This window comes from Lepisosteus platostomus, chromosome 21 (assembly GCF_059453375.1).
Source record: "Lepisosteus platostomus isolate fLepPlt1 chromosome 21, fLepPlt1.hap1, whole genome shotgun sequence".
NCBI classification, from domain to species: Eukaryota; Metazoa; Chordata; class Actinopteri; order Semionotiformes; family Lepisosteidae; genus Lepisosteus; species Lepisosteus platostomus.
In genome coordinates this window covers 5,596,280-5,616,030 of record NC_142631.1, presented here as the reverse complement: position 1 = coordinate 5,616,030, position 19,751 = coordinate 5,596,280, and the positions used below count along the sequence as shown (strand labels likewise).

Genomic DNA, 19,751 nt, shown 5'->3' with positions numbered 1-19,751 from the left:
CTCTACACCTATTCTGACTTCACACCTCTTGATTGGCCTCTCTTTCTGTCCCCTGCTCCCGCCTCTCACTCCTCCTCAATCCCAGCCTTTGTTCTCCCGCTACTTTACGTTTGCCTACTGCCTTGTCTCTCTCACACCTGAAGAAGGCTCCACGGCCGAAACGTTGTGTTTTCTCTCTTCTTTTTACAGCATGGAATAAACCTATTACTTGTTCCTTTGCAGCCTACGCATGCTGACGCAGCTACCCACCTGAACTACTACGACTTAATTTTGCCTAGTTCTTTGTCGAGAGTGTGCAGGGAGTACTCAGAAGAACAATTTTAATTGTATAAGATAAGATCACTTTATTGGCCATTTACAATTTGTTGTATTAGGAATTTGTCTTTTCGCTTACCCCAGCTTGCTCTCCATGAGACACACAGACAGGGGGAGAAGCTTAGGGTCAGATCACAGCTGACCCAGCCATTTATATGGCACCACTGGAGCAGTTGGGGTTAAGGGCCTTGCTCAGGGGCCCAACGGAGTAGGATTCCTCTGCCAGTCGAAGGATATGAACCGGCAACCAGGCGCAGATCCTTAGCCACAGAGCACCATGAAATGTTTAAATGAAAAATGTTTATTAAACAAATGGTAAAGACAAACTTAGCAAATAAATGTCACAAGATTTTATGTAGAATGGTTTTGAGTTGTGATAAGTGATTTTGCATTTTGTTTAATCCTTCTCTTGAACAGAACATCCATTGTTTTAAGCAGTCATAAAAGTTTTCACTCATGGTATAATTCTGTTTCAGTTAGATAGCTTTACTAAAAATGACTGTTCGAACTGGGGCAATATGTTGTTCCTTCATATATGTAGAAGGATATTTACTGAAACAGTTTTAGGTAGTACCTCGCTCAGGGTTACAAAAGCAATACCATACCCCACAATTCCGGATTCAGGATTCAGGATCCCTGTTCACTACTCCATGTTATTATTTATAAGAGAGTGAAAGACGTTTTAATACAATAAAGGCGGTGCAGAATTCTTTATATCTAGCCCCCTTGACCTTAGTTGAAAATTGGGCGGTGCTTCGAGGAATATTTGTCCTCTCTGTCAAAATGTATTTAGTCCTGCAACGGCTTCCGTACTCGGCTACTGTATATAAAAAGTGCCCAACAGCGCATTGCCTTTCTCTTTCCATCGTCTGAGAAGTGGAAAGATGTCGGGGTAAGTGGTGATTTTTGTTTTCCCCCCTTCTGTAGAAGTTGTTTAACATCATTTTGTTTAGGGTAGTTATAAATGTTTATTTTCCATTGAAGATTTTTTTTTAGATGTTTTGAGCCAACAAGTTGTAGCCATGTTTTTTTTTTACTGAAGTTTAGTACTGCCGTGTCCATCGATTTACTAGTGCTGATGATAATTGAAAATTCCACGTGGCACGATTCCCACCTGAATCTCCGAATAATTTCTGCAATTAAGATATTCATCATAATCATTCGACTTTTGTATTTCCTTACAGTTTTAACCAGTTTCATTTACCCTCTCATTTCCTTTAGTTAACACGCAACCTGGAAATACAAAATATTAAGGATTTTTTTTAACGGAATATTTAAATTATGTAGTTGCGAGTACGCCACTAACGCAGTTCCAAGCGGTTCTTCTCTGATCGACTCGTGTAAGCTTTTATAAACTCCATTATAGAGCTGTTCCAGTAGCAAAGAAAGCTGAGCAGAAGGCGCTGCAACCACATGAAACAAATAGTCATATAAGGTTTATTTTGTTGCGCTGAGCTAAAAAATAACACCTTTAGCACAGCAGCTGACCATAGGAGTCAAGACTCTGGGATGTGTCTTGGAATAAGGTAATAATGGAGAGTAAAACATGAGCTGTGGAAATAAAAACTACTAGTTATTAATGGTAACAAAGAACAACGTCTAATTTGTGGATTAAATTAATTTTCTGATATTTCACACAAGCCAAGTTATGAACTTCAGTCGTGACCCAGTGGGGAAAATACAGGACCAGTTCTTAATACTCTGAATTGATCGTCGCCATGTGCTCCGATTAACAAACGCCGAGGTGGAAGTGCAGCAGTGCCCTTAGAAGGCTATGCGTCGCGACCGCCGATATCGTTATCTGCCGAGTAAGAGACTGTTTTCTGTGGTCAGTATTGGAGACAGCTGGGTGGTAGGAGTGGTTAATACCCTGGTATGTGTCGTTTTGTAAAAATATGCGTTGGTGGTTATTCTGTCATCCGTTTCTTTTAGGTTGTGCAGGAAATTGTGTAAAAAAGTTCCCGTTGAGGCAAGAGGATTAACCCAGCTTCCTTTATGGGTAAGTTTGTACCTTTTGATTTTGACCAAGAGTGTTGGGTTAATTGCATACATTGCAGCTTGCATGCAACCTTCAGGACAGATTACCGATGTCCTAAACTGTTAACTCTGCTATCTCCCAGCAGAAGATTTAAGATTTGGGTGGGGGAGTCCCAAACAAAATTAGTGTTGTAAGTGGTACAGGAAATTGAGTCTAAGATGTTTGGCATAATCAGTGTTGTCTGGAATCCACTTATGAAAATCCTAAATCAAGCACTATTTTTGCACTGTGCATAAGTACTGCATACACTTAGAAAGTCTCTTGTGACTCAGAAAAGCACCTCCAGATGTACTAGATGTACAGTAGCTGTGCTACAAAATGAGTGTTTTGTAAATATGATGTGATTGCAGACCCTTTATTATATTGACACACATCTGTGTCATTATCTTGGGTTCAGAAATTACAGTATATCCGCCATGAGCATGTACGATTTACTTGGCGCCTTCACTTTGTTTTTTAGCCATTACCAGATTTATTTTAGTTTGGGTGAGAATCTTTAATTCATATAGATTATAATCTTGAAAAACCATATCGAAGGAAACTATCAAATCTAACTCTGTCAAGATGGGAGGTAGTGAGAGTTGGTATTGTGACACTGCTACCTGTTAATGGAAACAATATCTGTGGAATAAATGATTGCATAATTGGCATTCAAAGGGAGGGAGGTGCCAGGTATGAGAAAGCAACTGATCTGATAGGCTCATTTGGAACTAGCCACTCCTTTGTACTAATTGAGAGGCTTACAAGAACGGTTAAAAAAAAGTTTCAGTCTGTATCTAGACTTTAGTTGGTTAGGAGAGAGTGAAGGACAGCTGTCCTGCAGGGAGTTCTCATTGCACAATTGCAATCGGGCCTAGCATCTGAAATTTTGGCAGCAAACGAGTATGACTGGAGCGTGCTATTCAGTTTTCAAGAAGGAAATTTTAAAATGGCACGCTTTCAACTTCCAAGGGTGTTGCATTAAAGAATAGAAAAATGTGCTCAGCCATGCTTAATGTTATGAGGACCGTTGTGTAACTTTTCTGATTCCTTCTTCTGTAGGGAACTTGCAGAAGAACCATACAGGGACATGTACAACAAATGAGCAGGTACGAAAGGTTTGAGGTAGTTTGGTAGTGGAAACTCAAGTAAATGCAGTTTGTGCATCCTGTAGTCTGCCTGTGTTTTTAAATGTTATTTTCCATTGTGGACTGCCCCTAGAGGCGTTGCATCGCGACTGCGAGTGTCGTGCTTGTGTCAGTAGGTGGCAGAGAGAAACGGGCTATGTCTGCACTCGGTGTTCCAAATAAGTGGTTACTCAGAATGATTATTGGCCTGACACTAATCCTGTAAAATGTAAACTCCACTGGTACAGTCTTCTACTGTACCAGTAAAAGACTTAAGATTTGTGTGGGGGGATTTCCTAAACATAAAATTACTGCAACTCCTAAATGATTTTCTTTAGTAATATCTTTACAAAAGCTTAATATGGAAAGATTTAGTCACTTAGTGACTTAGTTTAATGTTGGTGATTGTAAAATGACTCAACAGCCTTCTTGCATAGTCAGACTTGGATTAACCCTTGTCTGTACATAATACATCGCAGAAAGAAGACGTGATCCAGTGAAAAAGCATTGTGGGTGTGACTTTTGCAGAATGAGGTAAGTACTCCCTTTTAGAAAGCAATGTGGTCTCTTACCAACTTGTAGACCACTGCCATGCTATCCCCATAAATACCCCAAGTTAAATTTCCCTTTAAGTGTTTTTTTCAAGGCTCTTGCTTGAAGCATTTGAAAACTTATAAAAGCTCAGTTAAGAAAAAAAAAATTAAGGTTGAATGGTTTGAGATGAAAGGAGCTGTACAAATGTAAGCTGCTAATTATGCAGCCAGTGCCTGAGATCAAAATAGAATGAAATTTGCCCCATGAGACGTAATCATGGTTTGAGTGCCATGTTTATGCCATAAGAGGGCAAACAGGAACTGGCCATAAATGGCCTTGGGCTTCTGCAGAGTGAGCTCCAAGGACGGTACGTGGCCAGATAAATTCCAGAGCATTGTCTCTGTTTTTTTTTCTTAGTGTCATCAAAGGGAGATAATGTTCTATCCACACTTATACACTGTAGATAGAGAAATTACTTTCTGTGTTTGAATTGGGAGGGGTTTACAAGGCAGCCAGACTGAAGAAACCCAAAAAATAAGTTGGTCTGGATACCAACATTCCTTTCTTATTAATAGTGCAGTAATGTTTAATGACTACATACTGGGGTGTTGATTTGATTTAATGTCTCTCCCAGAAGAGTTTTACAGCTCCAGTTGCCAAACAAAGGCATTGATTTTGAAATTCTGAGAGGGTAAAGTGTGTCACTTGCTGGTAGATGGTCAACAGAGGTCTCCCATCTCAGTACAGACCAGACCCGGGCTTGCTCAGCTGTGGACATCTTATCGGGCTATAAAATGGTAGCAGTGTTGTATCCCAGAATCCCACACTACAATCTGAATATTGGGCAGAGAGGTATCAAGAGTTGCTCCTGATTAATGAGATTGGATACCCCACTGACTTTATGTAGCCAGTTTTCATACCAGCATGTTTGGAATTGGGCAGGAACCGCATTGCTCAGTGGCAGTCTGTGTGAACACCAAAAAACATTAAAATTCCACATAGAATAGAGCCCATAAACCCAAGAGGCAGTAGTAGTCCTTCAGTCTGCTTGGTACAAACTGTAAAAACCTGACCAGTTATGCATGCTGTTAGTGAATCTCAAAATTAATTATACTTGATATAGGGTTTGCAGTTGGTGCTGCTGGAATACAAATTCCAGCTTTTTGTCTAGGACCTCATACCAATGCTAGACTACAGACAGTTTTCTTTGCAGTTCCAGGTTTAAAATTTAAGAGATATTGGTGGAATGTTGTCATGGAATTATTCATTGTTAAAGTAACCCATTAAAGCTTGGTGACTGGGTTTATATTCTTGTTGAACTGTTTAGTTATGGATAAAACATCCAAGTTAAAGTGTTAGAAATATGTTTGATTTCCATTAGGTAGTTTTAAAATGTTCTAAAAACATGTAGGTGCTTAAATTTCCCTTGTAGTCTCCAGTAATTGATTTGCCTTCCCTTGGAGTGACCCAAATCCTGACATTGCTAGACTCACTGTTTTTGTCATTTCTTTGCCAAACATTTACAGGTAAATAAGTGGTCATAAAGATACAAATCAGGCAGAAGATCTAGATGCTACTCCGGTGTTTGGAAAGAGTGAGTACACCCTTTGTGGATTTTACTGGGCCTCGGTTTCACCATAACATCCCAAGCGTCTGTTCTTGATTGCTCTGGGTTCCAGCCCCTAGAGGCGTTGCATCACGACTGCATGTGTCGTGTGTGTGTCATTAGGTGGCGGAGAGAAATGGGCTGTATCTGCGCTCGGTGTCCCAGACAAGTGGGTGCTCAGAATGATTGATGGCCTGACAAAAAGCAGTACTGCACAATTGACAACATTTCTTTACACACTTCCAAGAGTGTGCTCCCTTTTTCTGTAAAGTAAATGACTGCTAAAGTTCCTTATTACAGGTGATCTTTTTTTTTAGAGGTTATCTAGCATGCAGGTGAAACAACGTGCAGATTATTCTACTTTAGCATGTTAAATTTACAGGCTTGAAGTTAATGATTTGTAGTCTAACTAAACAAATTGTACTAATTATGCATAGGCCTGTATTAGGGTTAATTGCATTGAATTTTTTTTTAGTTACGGTCATGTAGTCTCAGTTCAGTTTGTCATATGCACAGGTGTAATAAAACCCTTGTTTGCATGTATGCTCCAATACAAAGATGGTAAATGCTGAAGCAAGTTCTGACCCACTTCAGTGGGTATCTTATGGAATTCCACTCCTAAAACAAGACATTCATACATCCTGCTGTCTGAAATCTATACACAGTGCCACACAGACTGCAGTGAATCTAATGTGATTTTATTTTATATCAACATGCTCCTTGTGAGTATAGAAAACAAATGAGGAAAATGCCCATTAAAGATCATAGCCTTTCACTCCTCCCTCCACAGACTGCAAAAGTTATATGTTAAGGCTCTATTAGAAAGGATCAGATGTCCAATTTACAGTACTAGCAGGAAATCAGCTCAACTGCTATTGGCACACCTCATTTCTTGAGGTAGATTAGCAGCTGGAAAATGAATTCTAATTATTCAGTTTCAACATGGGCTATTTTGGGTGTAAAGCTCAACTTCATCTGAGTGAATCATTGCTTTTTTTTTTTACTTTGTACATTGTCTTTAAAGAATAGGCACTGGTGATAAGACAGATGTATAGCATTGATCCTTTTCTTGAAGGAGTGCTGCCAGTTGTTGTCCAGTCCTGGCTTAATGACCAGTGATTTTAGGAACTGTGCCAATGAGGGCTTTGTATTACAACAGCTGTCAGCTGAGCTCAGGGCGGTCCTCTTCACAAACACTACCCTTCAGAGAGAAAAAACATTGTGAACCAATAGCTGTGCAGTTAATTGTCAAGCCTGTACTTCCAAGACAAGCTTGGTTCAAATAATGAAAATCAGATGCTAAAAAGAAAATGCAGGTGCTTTTTTTTAACTAAATTTTCAAAGGGTTGTTATTCCAGTGTATTTTTGCAAATAGATGTGTATTCTAATTAAGAAAGAAATCGGTTTGTTGCACTGGATTAAAATACTGTTGATTTTGTCACTTTGTAATTTTTGAAAATTGACTCATGTAACCATGGTGGTGGTAGTGTGTGAGTACGTCAGTTGATGGAATTGGTGATGTGACTGCTTTTTCACCATCTTCATTCAGATTGTTCTGTTTTTGTAGGTTTGGACTGGCTGCAACCTTGTTTCCTGAGAAACCTCACATCTTGACTGGACAGCCTTTGACTACAATAATTGCAGAACATCATGTTACACACAACCTTGCTTGTATAAGTAGCAGATGCAGATATAATCCTGATGTTTTGAACCATATGGTGAAGGCTTGAACTGGCTCCCTAGTAAAGAAGTTAACGTGCTGACCTATTTGCCCAGTGTAGCAAGACTTGTTTGATCATTGAGGGATCTGGCTACATTGCTGTACCCATTCCCTAGAGAAAAGTTGAGAACAGCTAAGCCAAAAGCAGTGGGTGAAGAGGTTGTTCTGATAATACCCCACTGTATTAAAGCCAGGATTGTCAAGCATGTTTCTCAGCAAATTTCTGTCATTCACTGTTTTTAAAGATGTACTATAAATTACATCAGACATCTGAAAATTCAAAATAAAGACCTCATCAATTTATGTAAACCTCTGTTAAAGGAGATCTTGTTTTGATCTGTATTGTAAGACTTTAGTTTATAATTTGGTGATGAATCTACCTTAATTTAATGACGGCAAAGGTTAGCGCTATCACCTCATGCTGTGAGATGGCCAAGCAAATGGACATGAGTGTCTAACAATGATGTACTTTCTGCTGAAGTTTTATAGGTGCTGAAAGTAGGTAGCCATTTAAAACAATGTTCTGTGACCACAAAATCGCAGCTACATTTTCTTGTGGCAATGCAAGATCTGCATATTTGACCACTTTCAGAATTTGTTGCACTTACTATGTTTGGTTTTTTAAGATGTTGAGGTACTCGAAGTTATTCAGACAGAAAAGAGTTTGTGTTTACGGATGAAAAAGGCCATATGTTTTCCTAGCCTATGTGGGCTTGGAGTGAACATGCTGTTCAGGTAAAAGAAAAGTAATGCTATGCAGGAATGTATACTGGTGGGGAAAAGAAATGCAACATTTTCTGGAATGAGATAGCTTTTTTTACTTTCACAAAAAGTTGGCAATTTGTTTTAAGCCTTCTGATCAGCAATACAGCTTGTACAGTGAGACATTGCAACTTGGCAATCGCACAAAAGCTCATTAGGTGCACTTTAACCCAGCGAGGTCCGGGTGGAACAATGCCAGATCCAGGTCACCTTTAAAAAGGCCTTAATTCAAAGCTTAGGTCACTGCAAGAAAAGGGCCACAGTCAGTTTTCTGTGCATTCCATAATGCCTCGAATGTCACCAGAAGGAAGGGAGAGGGCCATTGGCATGCTGCAGGCAGGAATGTCATGTGCCAGCATCGCCAGACACTATGGTGTAAGCTGCTCCACTGTGTTCCGACTGCAGTGAAGGTTTCAGCAGACCGGCAGGAAAGATGACCGTCCAAGATCAAGTCACCCATCTGAGAGATCGTTTCAGATCTGCTACCCGTACTGCTGCCGAAACTGCCAGCAGACAGAAAGCCTGCATTAGTGCCGGGACAGTGAGGCTCCATGCTGCTGCCCTTAGAGCAGGGCGACCTGTCAGAGGCCCTCTGCTCACAGCTCCTAGATGTCACACCTGACTGGCTTGGGCCGAACAGAGACTGCAATGGACTTGATGTGGCATCAGTTCCTCTTCACGGATAAGTCTCTCTTCAAACTCTTCCACACAGACGGGACGGCCAGAGGGTGGAGGAGGTGTTGTGTTTCTTTTTTCCATCGGTATATTTCAAATGAAAGTTTTGTATCTGAAAAATCTATAGCTTTTATTTTTTGATTGTTTTTTTGTACAAATTTCCTATGAAATAAATAAGGGTGGCCTTACACTTAAGATATATTTGTCATTCTGTAAATTGTAATCCACATTTATGGTCAGTGGTATTGAACTGGCCCATGTATTTTTTAAATCACCAAACCCTTAGTTGAATCAGGTGTGCAAGAGTTGGGTTAGAGGGAAAAATGTGCAGGCAAGGGGCTCCCAAGGAATGAAATAAATACCACTGCTCTAAATCCCACAAATTGTAGCAATTGTAAGGTCAACTTATTCATGAAAGTGCATAAATATAGTAATGGACATTTGGTTAGAAATCCTGGGAAAGTTTTTGGATTTTGTTGGTAAAAATGAGTGGGAACCCTGTGGTTTTTTTAGATGACTTCTTGCTCATTTCAAGATATTTTGTGTAAATCATAATTCAGATATTCCTGGAGACTGCAGTATTGATGCATTTGTCACATTTACTGCATATTTAAAGTTTTATCCTTGAGACGGCCATATTTGAGACCGTTAACGGATAGAAGTAAAAATCTTTAATCTTATGGACCCCTAAAACTGGACCTGGCTTTCACATAAGTGTATCCATATGCCAAACCCTTTTCACCAATTTATAATCTGACATCTTTGGCAAGTGTAGTGTTTGCAGAGAACATCTCCTTTGCAAAGCAAGGAAAGAAAAGACCAGAAAGTGGGGTAAGAGCCAAACAAAAGCACTAAAATTGCTTGTGTCCATTTAATACAGCAAAGGGAGTAACTGAGAATGTGCGCAACCTTTACAAATGAAGACACATCAGAAAAGCATAATGTATTTAGGAGAATTTCAAGTCTTGCATTTGAACTACAAATTTTAAAAACTGACTGTAGTGGTGAGCAATCATCGTGCTGTGGAAACGCTGGCTTCATTCTTGCTGTGCTTGGTAGTCCTGCTGGCAAAGACCATATTTAATCACTTCAGTTCACAAAAAAAAGGAGATTTTAAAGTTGGGTGGCCCATTAAAACAGGAGAATAACTGTTCTCCTGTTTTAGTTAACAGGACTATTCAAATGTGTTGTGAGGACAACTCTGGGGAGGAATGAAACTGGGGTACTCAAACATAGTGTTGGAGGGCACCACATCAGTTCAATATGCCCACCATTTGTGTCCAGCTGAGCCTGCATACATCCTCTGGTGTGTACTGCTGTTTTATACAAAAATCTGTCCTTTTTTTTGTATTGTTCTCTCTGTGCAGTTTTGTACAATATAATTGTCGGAACAGGCCACTTACTACAAAATCACACTCTAAATGTTTTGATTTCATAAGCAATGGTCATCAGCATCAGCATTTATAGCAGGGATGGGCAACACCAAGTCTTCAGCCTTGAAGATCCTCTGGTTTCTATACCTCTCAAGATCTTAATTACTTAATTTACCTAATTATTTGTTAGTGCTGATTTGGAAAGGTAACACCTGCAGGACTCTAATCCGGGGAAAAATGGATTTGCCGATTCCTGCTGCAGCTTTTTTTGTAGTTAGTTTCATGAAATGAGAATCACGGTTATATTTACTAACAATTATTATTCATTGACTTAAAAATCCACAAAAAAGTATTCACATTTTCTTGAGATTGTAGTTTTCTGTTAATTCATTAGTGCCACCAGAACAGATTTTAGAGTGGATTGTCAGATGTATTTTAGCCTCCAGTTTTATAATGAATGCCCTTCTGAGCTGATGCTGATGTGCAGAACAGTGTGGCCAGCTTGTTTGTATAAAGTAATCTTTAAAAAGGTTAGTTCTAAATAAACCTAACCTCTATTTAGGTTAAAATTAGGTTAGGTTAAATTTAGGTTAAAATTAATGAACATCAATGCACTATAATACAAGGGTAGTTGTTTCTGCTATAGAATCTGCTTGGAAAAAGAGGTTGTAATAATTGCATGTAGAAAGGAAACCCCCTTCTGCACAATACCATGAGAGACACGAAAGATTACTGGATCTTCTGACAGCCAAATGAGAACTAGAAATCCAGTAGAACATTACTACTTAAACAGTTCAATAACAGCTTTCTGTTGGGGGCAAATGAAGGGTGAATTGGTCTATAGTGCAGGATTTATATGTGAAACGCTTTGACATTTAACAGCGATCAGCCCCTAGTTGAACAGGTCTATGTTTTGTCGTCTTGTCTCCTTATGGTAATGAATGCTTTAAGATGGCATCCTGCTATGGACTAGCATACTAGTATCGGGGTGTAGTCCCACTCTGTCAGAACGGCTGACTCACCATAACACTCTAAGGATAAAGAGGTGACTAAAAATGCATGGATGTCTTGAATTTGTAAATGCTTCACAAAAGGCAGTTCCATTCCATAACTCTTAACCATCTTACAAAATACCATGCTTTTGTCTTTTCAGCAGCATACAACAGACCCTGAGAATGTGAAGGATTTAGCAAAAGAGAACCAGCTTGAAGGCAAAACAAAACTTGAAAAGCAATCTATTTAAGGACAATAGATGACACATTTGTGGTCTGTCTCATACTTCCTAGAAGTTCCCTACCAGCCAGATGCAATACCTCCTTCAGTATTAAACAGTACTGAATAAGACTGGCCACATATAAATCAACAGAACTTCAGCACTACATTACTTTGAAAAAACTGTTCAGATAAGGGCCCCAACAGCATTTAGTCCTGAGCTAGAAAATTAAACTGGGCCTTTGAAAAACAGCTTGGCTTCTGGAGCTCTAGAACCTCAAGAGAACATAACTAGTATTAATGAATATATCTGCCCACCCCTCTGCAATAGAAGGAATCCTTCAATATTCCATGACGGGTCCCTCACAGGCCTTCCTTCAGGAATACTTGGTATTGGAGATCTTCTTCCATAGCAGGGTTTTGAGATTGTTGAGGACCAAAGAATGATGCACCTCCATCTGGCTGGCCAGGCCACTTAGGGTGACACAAGTTCGTAGCTGCTTTTGCAGGTCTTCCCTGAGGTCAGGTGGAGCGCCAAAGAGCAGGAAGTCCTGCAGGAGATGGCATACCTTGGCCAGGTTGGGCTGCACCACTTCTGTGTTGCACTGTTTGACCAGCTTGTCGCAAGTGGCCATGCAGTCCTTGCCATAAGTGCAATCACTGTTGTGCTCGCAGCGTCGGCCCTTCAGGAATCCCCGCACGGACATGTCAGAAGCCACACTTCGCAGGTCCGCCATCTTGCAGTCATATTTACTGTTGTAGCCAATGTGCCGGGGGCTAGCATCACACATGAAGAAGCTCCCATAGGAGCCGTGGAAGACCTCTTCCACAAATTCCAGCAGCCCAATAGTGATCTTGGCCCTCCGAGGCCAGGCTGGAGCCAGCCACTGGTTAACACTAGAGTGCAGGGCTGAAGGGACTAGTGGCTGCAGATAGCGGGGAACCTCCAGCCTGTAGAGGGAGCTGTGAGCCACTTGCTCAGTCACATACAGGTCACCACAAAAACCCAGCAGCCTGGGGGTGTGCTCTTTTTCCTGGAGCGCCACCATGAGTAGGAACTCGTTGACCTGCAGTAGCGCCCACACTGACTTGGCCTCAGCCAGAGACACCTTCCCATCCTGATTGACATCTGCCAGAGAAATAACGCGTCCCACCAGGCTCCCCAGAGATGGCTGCTCACCAAGATTGGACTGGAGGGGAAGAAAAAAGAAGTGTGTGCACATGAACTCCAACTGACAGGCTTTGGAAAATCTCTTAACAGTTCCTTCTCAATGGCAAGCCTCTCAATTGTGCTTAGTCTTGTCATTTGGCTTCCATTATCTCAGAGGACAGGTTACCAGTTAACTTTCAAGGGTTAACTTTCCTCTGAGTTGATTAAGCATTACACTCAAGTCTGCTGATGCCAGCCTTGATTTATTCTAGTTGACTCTATAGCTATTTTTGGCACTTACTGTATTTCTTCAGCTGCAATGTCCTATTCCCAGATTTAACACACAGGTAATTTCTGATTTATATGCTATTAATTTGTGGTTTTTTTGGTTTAACAAGGCTCAAGAATATATACTGCTTTCTAATTAAGGACAAATTAGTTCTCCAGTTAACAAGCTCAGCCATAATCTGAAATAGGCCACTGCTCAAGACAACATACTCTGCAAGTATTTAGTTGCCCTGGGATAAATAGTCACTTGGGTGACACACAGGCAGCTGGGCAGTCTTTGTGTTCTTCCAGCCACTGTTTACCTCCATCATCCCACATTGATTAAATCAATCTATAAAATGTCTGTATTATCTTAGTCTGTTAAATTATGTTTAAATTGTATAAATTCTAACATAAACTTCATAAAGTCATCAAACTGATTAAACTACTTTGAAACATGTTAATGAAATTCAATAGAAAACATCTGTAAACAAAAAAAACAGATCACTTTAATATACAATAAAGTGATTAAGCAAAACAGTCTATTCAGTCAATAAAAAATCAACTAAATATTATTTTTAGTCTTAGTTAAGAGACTTTTAAATACATTTGTGAACAGACAGAGGAAGAGGACTTAAAATAGCTGCACTGTGTATCTCAGATGTGTCTATGGGTTACATGACTCATGTATTTTTCTTAGCATTCACTACCCACCACTAACAGACTTTCTTCACATTTTACTATAACTATATAAATATCTTACATGAATAAATATTTATATTTTTTATTCAGGAATTTAATATCCAGTTAATATTCCAGTTAAGAATGTATTCAGAACACATCCTTCCACTGAATCTGGAATCTATTCACTTGCATTCTTACAGGAAATTAGTTTTCAATTTACACATATTTGAGTTAAGAGGCATTATTTACATCAGGGATTCTTAACCTGGGGGTGGCGAGAGAGGTGCTATAAAGACGTGAAAATAAATTGTCCTTAAAAAAACTAAAATAATTTTGATGAGTGTGTACAAGCTCTGTCTATTACAATGGCACCACCTGCATGCCACGTAATGTCTTTTATTAATTTCTATTTGGCGGGCCACGATTGCATTTATATTTGTAGCATTTTTTTCTTCCGCGCAAGGTAGTCTTGATTAGCCTAGTAATGGAGCGTTTTTTACTAGGTGGTACTGGAAGAGTGAGAGCTAAAGACAATGTGGAGAAACGCACAACAGAAAACTCTGAACAGACAGATTTACACAGACAAATGATGGAGAGGATGCAGGACCACTACGTGTGGTTTGTGGCAAAGTGTTAAGAACCCCTGATTTACAACATATCCGTCCATTTTCTATCTCCGTCTTCCATTTCAGGGTTGGGGGGAGCCAGTCTATCACAGGAAAAACATAGACACTCACACCAGGCCCAATTTTCCCAATTAATCTTCCAGAATCTCTTTAGACAGTCTGAGGAAACCAGAGCGCCAGGAGGAAACCCATGCAGACACAGGGAGAACATGCAAACTACATGCAGATAGCATCCCCAGAACTAAACCAAGGCCCCAGCTGTGTGAAGCAGAAATGCTAACTACTGTGCCACTGTGTCCCACTATAAACAGAGAACTACTTGTATCTCTAAGTATATCCATTTAAGCCACACAATGGCAGATCTGTCCTATGAAACAAAGCCAAGTTCATTTGCCAACTATTACATTCTCTAAAATAGATTGCAAACTCCAAGCAATCAATTAACTGATAGGCTGTTTACTAAGGTATGCAGTCTCATATTATCGGGTCATGTATAAAAGTGAAAACAGACCCTCAGGAAACTGTGGAGCATTTCTCGAAATTCATCCATGGAGGTCCCTCTGGTTGGTTTATCAAAGAGTGTCATCTCTTTCCTGGGTACAGAATCAGGGCTGCCATCGGCCCTTAGAGTCTCTTCAATACCACACTTGATAATAACCGGCTTCTCCTTCCAGGCTCCGCTGTAGACCTGTAAACCAAAAAGGACTGTCAGTCAGCAGCACAGAGTAGGGGCTAGAGAGGGTTGTGGGTTCTCACTTGAACAATCATATCTTCAGTCACTGTAGGATCTTTTTATAGACTGACTGCCATCAATTTTAACATGCAAAGATATTCACAAACCTAGGCATTACAGTGAAAAAAAAAAGTAATATTTTCGTCTCCCCTGATGTCTCTGTACTTCCAAATTTCAAAGAGCAATGTAAACACTCAATTAATAATACTGTCTTATTTTGTGTAGCATGCAGTAATAACAGTTTGGCAATGTAATTTCAACTCTTTCAAGGATGATTATTCTGTTTATTGGACTTAAGCTGCAAAATGGGTTATATTGATCCCTTCAAGAATTGACTCGATTAACTGGGTGTGAGTAAGCAAGGGAGCATCACTGAATTGCAGCCTCTTGTTCACGAACTGCGATGCGCCTGTACCTGGTGTGTGGGTGTTGAGGATAGGCAGTGTTGTAATATCAGCGTGTTTTCCTCACAGAGAGCTTTGCAGGAGGACCCAGAGATGATGCCCCTTCTGTAGTGGTCACACTGAAAGAGAAATGCATTACGTTTTCTCAAATTCTATTGCAAGATGACAGACATGGCCTCAGAAGTCCCTTTACGTGAGTATTCAGGAATAATTTTGTGGAATACATGACACATATATAATGTAAAACATGTAAAAGGCATGATAATCTCAATGTGCTCTCACAGACATTGAAAGATGAATTACATAATCCATAAAATATTTTGAGTTTGATAAGATTATAAATGTTTATATGAATACCTGTTTTTAATTGTAAAAATCAATTCACATGTTATACACATATTAAAGCTCAGAAATTAATTCAGGGTTTCAATCATTATTTTGACTCGACTGTCTTTTTTTCTTGAAATCATTTATTCACTACATTTGTACGGAACTGCAATATCAATGTCACATAACATAACATAGCTACTACATGAAGGATTCTGTAGTTAGAATACAGGGAGGACATTTCAGAGGAATAATCTAACCTGGAAAAAGTCACTTCCATAGTAACATTGACATAAAATTTAACTATTTGTAAATAATAGGAAACAAACATCTTTAGAGTAAGAGAAAGTAAAAAGCATCCTGAACAAGGCCTACTTAAAAAAAAAGCACATGCCACATTGACACATGGCCTCAAGTTTGAAACAAATTTGAATGTACAAATATTTACTCCCCAAGGAATCTTTGTGGTTATTTAAATTCATGTCATGTTTATGAAACAATTTGAAAGGTGCGTACAGGAACCTTTTGACATCTTTTTCTATCGTTTCTGCTACTGAGTGAGAGGACAGACATTGTTTGCCACACAAAGTGTACTCTTTGACTTCCTGCATTGTGTTCACTGGTTACCACAGCAACATGCTTTTTCTAGCTCTGCTGGCGTTTGAGGCTTTAGAGCTAACTATCCAGAGGCTGTCATCCAATAGAAATGTATACTTTAGCCCTGCCCAGCACAATGAACAAAGCCTCAGTAGTTTGTTTTATCTAACTCTGCCTCAAGGCTGTTTGCAGCAGTGACAGAAAGCTCTGATCCCACTCACCCTGCAGTGCCACACTTACCCTAGCACAGAGTTCCCTCATCCTGAAGGACCCTGTCTCTTTTAATTATGAATCCAGCTAAACTCTTAATTTTTACTATTTTCTTCACTTAGGTCTCTTATGGCTCTCGAAATGATTATCAATTAATGTTCAGAAACAGGTGAGATATTTTTTGATGATATATAGAACACCATCTGGTCATTTAAATAATTGTCTTAAATGTAGGGAGTTGTAAAACCTAGCACCTGGCAATTTTTAAAACCCTCCTTCTAGCTGAAACTATTAAAAAACATAATTTAATTAAGAGTTTGATAAGATTAATTAAAGAAAGAGCTAAAACGGGATGAAAACCAAGAGGGACAGAGGTACTGGGAGCGGAATTGAAAAATACTTCCTTTGCAGATTAGGATCATTCCACTCTTTTGCGTTTAAATCACAAACCAAATTCAATTCTTGATATTTGTTATTGCTTTGAAAAGAATTTAGGGCAAAATGCAAACTTCATCAGATAAAAAATGAGCTTTTCCTCATGGACGATTTCCCTATATGTATTACAATATTGTCTCTATGAATCTCTTAATTGCATCAGCTCTTTTATTGTTTTACTACGTCTGCTATGTTGATTCCACTTTTGATTTAAAAAGTCTTTTTAACTCTCCTGAAAACAAGATTAGGGTAACAATGGAGGGAAAATACATCATTAGCATCACATAAAGTCTCAGAGCCCAGTGGTGAAACTGGGCTTCAAGGGCTTGAAACCAGTTCCTTTCATTGTACAGGGATGCATTGCCTCACTAGGTGAACGCTGTCTCTAGGGTGTTCACCATGAGTAAGGAGATTTTGAACCACCATTGAGCTTCAGCTTGGTAACCATAAACACACAGCAAAAAAGTGATGTTTATTGTTTTGGGATTCTTATATTGTAACATGATGCAAAGTTTTGCATGTTTATTTGCATTCAATTTTTTATTCCTTTATGGCATTATATAGCATAAAAATGAAGCACACATTCACCGTTTAATCTGATTATTTCCATGAGGAATCCAAACAGATTGCAGAATGAATCTAACCTCTGTGGTCACAGGACTGCATGCTGAATCTCTGGCAGGTGATGAATGCCTTGCAACATACTGTATGCATCAATATGCAAAAGTAACATACTGTTCAGATCTGAGCCCCAAGCATGTAACACTGGGAAATGACAAGAAAACACTTTTTCCTTTGTTGTGATCCATTAAATATTAAAGAAATATAGAGAGACAAGGTATTAAAATGAAGGGAAAAAAAGCTACTAAGTAAAGATACATGAACTCATACTGATATCTAATATTCAATTCAAGTTTTAGTATAAAAATGTGAGGTATTTAGATATGATTAATATCTTAGGTCTTCTTTGAAATCAGTGAATAAGTAGGTGAGCTATATATACATATATACAATCTCCAATTGGTTGGAAATGCATGCAATTTTTCAAACTGGGAGTGATTTTGATGTCTAGTGTATTTTTGTTAAGAGAAACAAATGATAAAACATTTGTTTCCGTTTAATGAAAAATACTACCTTACCTGGAGCAGTTATGTTGGTAAACCAGAACAAGACTCTTTTTTGTTTTTAGTGTCAGGTTTCAAGGTCATTTCCCCTAACATGGCAGCTAACACCAGGAGTATGACTTTTTACTGTTCAATTGCAGATCTCTCTCAGGCAGAAGATAATGTGGGGAATGTCATTTAGGAGCAGAAAAAGAAAATTCAGTATGACTTTCCACAGCACAGTCAGAGTGACAGGAGTAATTGGGGGCATTGTAAAGTTTTAAATTAGCTGACATTTTAAGCACTAAAAGCACTGAGCTAGAAGAAGCTTCAGTTATAAAAGAGCTACTCCACTATGTTGTTATACCTAACACATTTGTCAATAGAGACATCTTTCAAACAAATATCGGGGATTTTTCTTCTTGAAAAAAACCAAACCAACTATAGTAAAGTGAATTAAATAAGTTACTGAGATCAAATTTTTAATATTTTTTGTGATTTTAATGTCCTATGTATACAGACTGAGTTCTAAAATTCACAGATTCAAAGTAATATTATTTCTGCCTTCATTTTGTTCAGTTTCTAAACCCGATACGTTGAAGAAGATGTATTCCACATAATCCTAAATTGTTTGGTAGGGCACAATTTGCTTTATCATGGAAACTAATACTGTACCAATAGATTTCAAAATATTAAATGGGGGTCCTGGTTATTTATAAGGAAAATTTAATTAATGCCAACTATCCCTAAATTAATCCCAAATAAACAGTAAAATAAACTGTAGAGGCATATCCAGCAACTGAGGTACTTCCTAATATAGCAAAATCTATTGTGATGCATTGACAAAAGGTCTTTATGCCAGATTTGTACATGCACACATGCTTTAGAAAAGAATATGCTATCCTATGAATTGTTCGTGCATGCACAGGATATCATACAAAGAGCTACTGTATATTTCTAACCACGTAGTTAAAGAAGGAAGGAAAACTGAGTATTTCTAACTGGCACATCTGAAGATACCATATTAATACACAATTGGGTTTGTGCACATCTCACATCTGAACAGAATCCCCTACCCCCCAAATACTTTTCAGAGTCTTTTTTGTTCATTTCTCCTGCGTGATACTGCCACGGACCCACTGTAACTTAAGCCCACATCCTGAAAACCAGACTGCCTCCCCAGCATGAGGACAGGAGGTAAAGGGGAATAAAACTGTAATAAGAAACGAATGAGGCGGACAAGCCTGGCTATTAAATTTTTCATGATACACTATAATGACCACTGCAAAGATAAATACCAGCAATTACATTATCCCAAGCTGAGTTAATGGCCTTTTAAACATGCACCATCAAAATTCTGTGACCCACAGCAGACCTATTCAGAAAACATTTACCCAAGTCCTTTTGGTTCATCATTTTGCTTCCAATAATATATGTTTAAATATTAGGGGTGCACTGATAAGGATTTCTTTGTCAGATAGCTATACCTGATGCATTTATGATTCGTACAATTACCACTTATTTCCTAAACATAATTTAAGCCCTGGCTTATACCATGGGTTTTATACAGTAGGTTGTCATTTAATCACAATTTAATTAATCAATTTAGAGATTTTTTTAAAAAATCTGTACATTTAAATTTACTAGTTTAAAAAAGCAGGTGATTCTTGGTCACTGTATGAATAACTAGGCTTGGGTTCTCCAGACCCAGGGTCAGAAACCCCTCACCTAAGTTGTGTTGAGTAAAGCTATCAGCCAAGTTACTGAATAATAATGTTATACCTGCTTTGCAATTTTATTTTATAATGGAAGAATAATGTTATTCACTTAAATTTAAACTGGCTACTTCAAAAATCACAGAACAGCTTAATCAC

The 19,751-nt window shown here is 38.8% G+C and overlaps 1 protein-coding gene, 1 long non-coding RNA gene and 3 other non-coding genes across 7 annotated transcripts in view; 4 read left to right on the top strand and 1 right to left on the bottom strand.

Annotated features, from left to right (window-relative positions):
* The first annotated feature begins 1,106 nt into the window (after positions 1 to 1,106).
* Positions 1,107 to 8,951, top strand: LOC148643969 (uncharacterized). The gene is made up of 6 exons (XR_015928789.1): positions 1,107 to 1,207; positions 2,248 to 2,314; positions 3,395 to 3,441; positions 3,939 to 3,993; positions 5,520 to 5,587; positions 7,167 to 8,951. It is a non-coding gene; the product is annotated as an uncharacterized LOC148643969 (long non-coding RNA).
* On the top strand, positions 3,543 to 3,675 carry LOC148643972 (small nucleolar RNA SNORA17). Its single transcript, XR_015928988.1, has one exon. It is a non-coding gene; the product is annotated as a small nucleolar RNA SNORA17 (small nucleolar RNA).
* On the top strand, positions 4,249 to 4,377 carry LOC148643971 (small nucleolar RNA SNORA17). The gene has a single exon (XR_015928990.1). It is a non-coding gene; the product is annotated as a small nucleolar RNA SNORA17 (small nucleolar RNA).
* On the top strand, positions 5,669 to 5,801 carry LOC148643970 (small nucleolar RNA SNORA17). Its single transcript, XR_015928989.1, has one exon. It is a non-coding gene; the product is annotated as a small nucleolar RNA SNORA17 (small nucleolar RNA).
* A 637-nt stretch (positions 8,952 to 9,588) lies between the features above and the next one.
* dipk1b (divergent protein kinase domain 1B) overlaps positions 9,589 to 19,751 on the bottom strand; it is a 37,852-nt gene continuing 27,689 nt past the window's right edge. For all 3 annotated transcript variants that reach the window (XM_088614593.1, XM_088614592.1, XM_088614591.1), the window contains 3 exons: positions 15,217 to 15,324; positions 14,580 to 14,756; positions 9,589 to 12,531 (listed from right to left, as the gene is read on the bottom strand). In XM_088614593.1, coding sequence (XP_088470719.1) covers positions 11,719 to 12,531; positions 14,580 to 14,756; positions 15,217 to 15,324 — 1,098 coding nt within the window. In that variant the 3' untranslated portion in view covers positions 9,589 to 11,718. The remainder of the gene's footprint in view (positions 12,532 to 14,579; positions 14,757 to 15,216; positions 15,325 to 19,751) is intronic.